The 6,926-nt window shown below is 42.8% G+C and overlaps 1 protein-coding gene across 3 annotated transcripts in view; it reads right to left on the bottom strand.

Annotated features, from left to right (window-relative positions):
* Positions 1–6,926, bottom strand: part of COL8A1 (collagen type VIII alpha 1 chain) — a 212,670-nt gene that overhangs the window by 8,832 nt on the left and 196,912 nt on the right. For 2 of the 3 annotated variants that reach the window (XM_019527569.1, XM_019527568.1), the window contains one exon: positions 2,272–2,605. In XM_019527569.1, the coding sequence (XP_019383114.1) occupies positions 2,272–2,602 (331 nt within the window). In that variant the 5' untranslated portion in view covers positions 2,603–2,605. Of the gene's footprint in view, positions 1–2,271; positions 2,606–4,044; positions 4,205–6,926 lie in introns of those variants that run through there. The other variant, XM_019527570.1, reaches the window with a different exon arrangement.

The following is a 6,926-nucleotide window of genomic DNA, read 5'->3' as shown; positions in this document are numbered from 1 at the left end:
GGGCGGGGAATGGGTCTGGCTGATTCAGATGGGCCTGACTCCAAATCAGATTTGGCCTAATTGAATCGGGACAGTGATTCGACTCACCGAATCAAATCACCGTCCCCTGAATTGGCTGAATCCGAAGTGAATACTAGCCGCTTCATACAGGCCTACTAGCCAGCACTGCTGCCATGTGCACCACCGCACTTTTTTTAAACCCGTTTTTTTAGATCCCAGGATTTCCCAGTATCTAATTTTGGCTCTGCACAAATATGCAGTGCAGAGAACCTTTTGATATGCTTCATGTGCATTTTGTGGTGCCTCAAAAGCCTCTGAGGCACCACAAAGCGCACGTCCGTGGTAATCTAGTGAGAAAAAAGCAATTTCATGCTGAAACGACTTCATCTACATCAAGTGCTTGTTGGCATAAAAGCATTGCAAAAAAATCACCTTGCTGATCAATATCATTGTTGGCAGAAGTTTCTAGGGCAGACCTGATGAACAGGACAAGATATCGTGTTCAAATGCTTTCACCCTGATAAGGGGTTCAATAAACATATCTTTAAAGTATACACTTTATTATTTAATATTCCAGATTAATTGCTTGCATCTTAGGAAAGGGATCTGCTGAGAAAAATAAATAGTCTGCAGTTTTAAAGCCACTGCTGCCAACCAGTCAAACACAAAAATCTGTAGTCAAATATTAAGAATTGATCTTAACCAAGAAAATGCAGCTACTGATGTGAAGTCTTCAACATGGTCCTGAAATTGGGCACCCCGAGTCTCTCCTAACCCATGGTACTTAAACCACCCACTTCTTTCTCCTTGGATCCCACTACCAACCTTTGTGTCCCTAAATATTGATGCTAAAGATCTGAATGGACTGAATAATCTGCATTGATTCATTGTCTCAAAGTGCTTAAAATAGATTATAGCTTGCTATTGACCCTATATATGAGTGAATGTGTAGCATAGTATCCCAAAAGGTAGCACAGGGAAAGTGCTGTGTTTCTGAATGGTGCCCTTCCAACCTTGTTTTCCCCTCGCTTCAGAAGTGGGTATTACTAATTGCGCTGACATATTTTAGCAGCAAATTCTGACACCCACTGCATTAATAGAGCCAAACTTATGTCCCCCCTCCCTCTGCCCACCACTTGACAGGCAGGTGTGAGGGGAAAACCAGCAGGTGCATAGCTCTGTAAGTTGAAGGAAGTTTCTTAACACCCATTAAATCCAGGCAGAGTCACAAAGACCTAAGGCTAATGTCACCTACAGCACTCTGTATCTTCAAAACACTGTATAGACCCTGTAATACTCCTGACATCCTATGAAGTAAATGAATTTTACAGCTAGTTACAGATGCAGACTGGCCAAGCCTACTGGTATTCATGGAAAAATTCCCCAGGCTTTCAGACCCTTCTATGGGTCTGCTGAGAAAATAGCAGGTCTACAGAGAAATCCCCAGCTGACTAGCAGATATTTTGCAACAATGGGATTCTTTGTCAGTTAGCATTTCTCTGTCTTCTTGCTGCACCAGATTTTTGGATGGGATATAACCTAATGTTTCAGTGCAAAAAAACTGTATTTTTACTAGAGATGCTGGAAAGCCACAGGATAAGGCAGGGGCTAGATGGTTTATATGTTCCTTAGTCATGAGAGGTATATATTGCAACTCATTATGGGATTCTTCCTACTGTAGTATCCAGATGTTACACAGGCTTTGCTATATTTTTCCTTCCAGTACCCCTATAAGGTAAGGAAGTGTTATCTCCATTTTACAGATGACCATGGTCCTGCATAGAATCTGTGGTAGAGCATGGAACTGAATGCAGACTTCCTACTCTTCTTTTATGAAGGCAGCTTTGGTTTTGCAGTCTAGGTGAGTGGATGCATACATGAATATCTTCATTCACACCTACGTCAGGCATGATACAAATTCTGGCTTGCTGAAGGGTGGTGGCAAATATGCTAATATAGGCCTGCTCAGAAAGTGCATGCTGGCTTGGAGGAAAGCCAGCCCTCTTTTTCAGAAAACAGTCACAAGACCATATCCAGCCATGCACGATGAATATGCATCCCCGCATGCTCTTCTGCTCGCTGGAGGGAACCTGGCCAATCACTCAGGGAGTGAGGTGCAAGCTGTGTGAACTTACCTGCTGCTGAAGCAATTGGCAGGGATGTTATAGGACCATTTTTGGTCTGCAGTCAAATAATGTTTTGGGAAACCTAACACAGTTAGTCTCTGGGGAGCTGAGAGGAGTGAAAAGGTGAGTTCTCTGACAGATTTACCTTTTTCTTTCTTTGAAGCCATCTCCTTGCCCAGCAGTGGCAGCTGTGGTATTTCTTTCATATATTGAGGCAGGTGAGGGTATTCTTTTCCATACTGCATGTGGGGCACCTCCTTGCCCATGTGTTGCATTTGCTGCATTTGTTGCATTGGAACCCCTTCTTTGCCCAATGGCATGTGAGGTACTTGTTGTCCGAGGGCCTGATACTGTGGGACTTGGGGTGGCAGCTGCTTGATCCCATAATAAACACCGCCCTGAATGGATTTCACTAGCTCTAGGTAAATGGTTACCGCTACTGTTAGCAGCTGTACAGGGGCTAGCAGCACAGCCATGACCTGAAAAAGTAAGAGTGAATAATAAACATATAACAATGATGAAAATCTGCAAATCTTGTCTTACAATGCAGGCCTCATTCCCTGCAGCCAATGGGGATGTACATACTGAAATAAAAGTGATGGTGGGTCACTCCAGTTAAAATACTTTAGCAGCTTCCTAATAGTTTTTTTTTAAATAAATAAATCAAAAGCTCAGGACAATTGCCCTTGCATTTATTCATTTTAATATAAAATCTATTTGTTTGTGTTTTCTCATGAGTTTGCTCTTCTCCACAGTTTCAGTGTTCATTGTGCTGTGGAGGTTTGTAGCAAAATGGTCCTAAATACAGGGCATAAATTGTCAGGGGTATTGAAAGCTTGAGCAGCTGGGATATTTGGGGCTTTTGGCACTACTGAAGGCTGTAGGAAGTAGACAAAAACTTGTGAGGGAAGCATGCTTGAAATCAGGAGCAGTGAAAGAGCTAACTATGCTGACTTCAACGGTCATATCTAAGTTTCAGAACTGAATGCCTCATTGAGTTGAACAGGATAGTTCATTGCACTCAGAGCTACTGTATTGTGTCAAGCTGCCCGGAAACTAAAGATGACATGATTGCATCAGCTATGCTCAGGTCATGTGCCTAAGGTTTTCTTCACAAGCCTGAGAAAACATCATTATTGAAAAAAATGAAAAAAGGAAGCAAGCACTCTCTGTTTCTGGATTATAAATCTGAACTGAGTAGCCAGCTCTGCATCTGCAGAATATACGAGCTTTGAATCAACTGGTTAAGGTGTTTGGCCATTTCTTCATTCTAGCTAACCAATATTTCAGCAGCCTCTGCTTACACTTTGTACTGGCTGCCTTAATTAAGGAGAGGCAGGGAGCAGGAATTCAGGTACCTGAGAGCTTCTTAAGGGAGAATAAATTTGGTGAGCAGTTTAGGGGAAGTTATGGGTGGTCTGAGGTAATGGAAGATGCTTCTATGTGCTGTACTATGCTCTTTCAAAATATTCACTGCAAAATGTGGACCTTTGTCTTTGCTTTCCCCTCAGCCCCTTTATATAGTTGTGGCAGTGCTGAGAGGCCTTAAAAGCAGCTGAAATAGGTGTAGGTAAATCTTTTGAGTGATGTAAGCAGCTGCAGTGGGTAGAGAATTGCTAGGGTAAATCTTCATTACTCTCTGACCCAGCCTCTGTTTGTGGGGAGGATAAGGGTTTTGTTTTTTTTGACTGTGGAAAGTATCTGGAAGGCCCTTGTGGCTAGGTGATGATTATGTGAGCTGGTTGAGGCAGCTCTTGGCTAGCCTGAGCGCCCACAGAAGCTTTGCAGGCAATTTAAAGCTCTCTTCTTCCATCTTTGCTCTGCCTTCTTTTCCAGAGGGTAGCTGAAGTAAAAAAGACAAATGGGCCCTTTGTTTTGAACTGTGACAGTATATGACACTGAACACTCCTTTGCCTACCTTGAAGGCAGCCTCCAGCTTAAAGGAGTCAGGAAGATGGGGCAACCCAACCAGATGCACTCATGAGAGAGAAGGAACGGTTGCAGCCCTCTCCCAGAAGGGTCCACAGGTAAGTCCTGGGAAGGTCTGTGAATACGGGGAGAGGACTGCAGCTATGGCTTCTGCTCCCACCCAAAAAGCTGCCTACTGCACTTGCTGCTGGGTCACAGCTGGGGAGAGAGGTAGATGCAACTAGCAGAATGCAGGCAAGTACCTTGCCACTGTAGCCCCTCTTCCCTGTGTCAGCCCTTTGGTGGGTCACACGAATCTCCTGTTACCCTGAGGAGAATTGACATACAAAGTCACAGAGTCATAGATTGTAAGGGGCTGGAAGGGACCTCACAAGATCATCAGGTCCAGCCCCACTGTGCTAAGCAGGAAAGACAACTGGGGGTTGGGTGACCCCAGCAAGGTGACTGTTCAGTCTCCTCTTGAAGATTTCCAGGGTAGGCGATCGTACCACCTCTGGAGGGAGCTTATTCCACAGTCTGGACACCCTGATTGAAAAAGTTTTTCCTAATGTTGAGCCTGAAACAGTCTTCCAGGAATCTGTGGTCATTACTTCTGGTTTTCCCCAAGGGTGCCTTGGTGAACAGTTGTTCACCGAGCCCTTGATGTACTCGCCTGATGCAGCAGTAGGCTGCTACCAAGCCGCCTCTCAGCCTTCTCTTTTTTAGGCTGAAGAGGCCCAAGTCCCTCAGCCAGTCCTCACATGGCTTGCCACGCAAGTCTCTGATCACACAGGTGGCTCTTTGGGCTCTCTCAAGCTTTTCCACATCCTTGTTGAAGTGTGGCACTCAGAACTGGATGCAGTGCTCCAGCTGTGATCTCATCAATGCCAAGCAAAGCAGAAGAATTGCTTTCTTGGTTTTACATGAAATGCATTGGTTGATGCATGCCAGTGTTGTTTTCCCTGCTGGTTACAGCACTGTACTGATGGCTCACCTTGTACCTCAAGCCATCCCTGGGACAGGGAACATACAGAGAAGGGAGGACAGGCAGCTGGGCTGACGGTAGAGAAGAGAAACCTAAGGAGTAGAAGGAAAGGAAAGGACAGGCTGGGAGAGAGAAAGGCCTTAACATTTTTACAAGGCTAGAGCCTGAGAACACTTCTGCAAGGTAGAAGTGATATCTTGTAAATCAGTTAAATGAGGCACAGAGCAAGTAAGGAATTTGCTTAATTATAGAGAGTTTCAAGTTAATGACTTGCTTCCCTGTGCTAATCACTACTTGGTGAAAATCTTAGTTCTACTAAGGTTAATGGGAGTTTTGCCACAAACTCCAACGAAGCCGTAATTTACCCATTGTTCGATCTAACAGACCAAGACTCTTATTCTAGGACATTAGTATCTTCCATTTGTAATTGTTTGTTTTTGGGGGGGTTTAAAATTTCTCTGTGTTTCCTGTCCCCTTCATATTTTATCACTGGCTGCTGGCATATTAAGGTTGGCACATTAATTAGAGTATTTGTGTCTAGAAGTGTTCACTGTTGTCCCCAAGTCTTTTCTTTGAGTTCTTTGCTTGTTCAGTATAACTTGTTTAGCACGTCAACAGCTATTAGAATGTGATGGTGTAATTAAAGGCTGTGCCACATGCATATCCAAAAGGAAACTGAATTATGGTGGCAAAAGCAACTATCATTCTAGTATTTGAGTACTTGACTTTGCAACCTAACATTCTGTCCTTGAATGTGTTTATGGATCTAATTATAGATTTGCATTATCATCACTGTAGGACTTATATTGTATAATGCCTATTGTTGTTGTTTTCTCTAAGAATGATTGTGAGTTCTAGTAGAAAATAACTGTAGACAATTAAATCATTGTTAATGGCAAGTAAGTAGAGAGAGAGAGGATTTTTGTGGGCGATCACTTTTATTTAATTTTTAAATAAATGATAACACCCACAAAAATTCTTGCCTCTAGCATTTGCCATCACTTTTAACACTACCAAGAATGTAGGGAAACATTTTGTGAGATGCAATGCTAGCAGTTGCACGCTAGATGGTGTATGTGTTACACGATTCTGAGTTCTCACGGTCTCAGAATTTTAAGATCCCAAATGTAGTAGGTTGCTTACAGTAAATCAACATGTTGCAAAGGAAACATGGTAGTTAAATAAAGTCTGGAATCTTGTACATGGAAATGATAGAATTACCAATTTAATGCACCCAGTTAACTGCCCATCCACATTCAGCAAAGCTTTTAAGTATGTCCTTAATTTCCTTTGATATAATGTGACCTTTAGCACTTGCCTAAATGTTTTACTGAATTGGAGCCTTAAGATTTGATCTTACATCACTGACTTCAATAGGGGTAGATTCAACCCATTAAAGACCAGCGATGTCTCATTGGAAGCTTCTCCTGAGAGAGATTGTCTGTAGTGTATGGCCTGCTGCATTCCCTCCTTATTTGATTACCTCTTGAGTTGTATGCAAAGTTTGTTTCTCTTTCTCACTTGGGCAACATCATCCTTGACTTCGGGGTCACAACCATAGATGCATCTACCGATTATAACAGCAGAGTTATAATTTCAGGCATGAACTAGTTTTTTCCACTTTATTTCCACTTAATAGTTTTTTCCACATGTAAATGTGGTGCCCAGGAGCAGTAAAGTCTGGTGTGCCATACACCGGAGTTTATTGCTGTGTGCTAATAGTATATGTAGATGCATCCTGCATGTGATATTTTGGTCACCGAGATGAACATGATGAACTTACAAGGAAAAATTAATAGTCTGTTTCAAAGGTGGGGAGGTAAGTAGGTCAATTTACTGACTGTAAATTTTAAAAGCAAAACCCAACATCCCTCATCTTAGTCCTGCTGGTATGAATGTTTACCTTC

This window comes from Gavialis gangeticus, unplaced genomic scaffold (genome assembly GCF_001723915.1).
Source record: "Gavialis gangeticus isolate Ggan-Ray unplaced genomic scaffold, GavGan_comp1, whole genome shotgun sequence".
Taxonomy (NCBI): domain Eukaryota; kingdom Metazoa; phylum Chordata; order Crocodylia; family Gavialidae; genus Gavialis; species Gavialis gangeticus.
The sequence above is the reverse complement of the archived record's forward strand: the minus strand, read 5'-3'. Positions and strand labels throughout refer to the sequence as shown.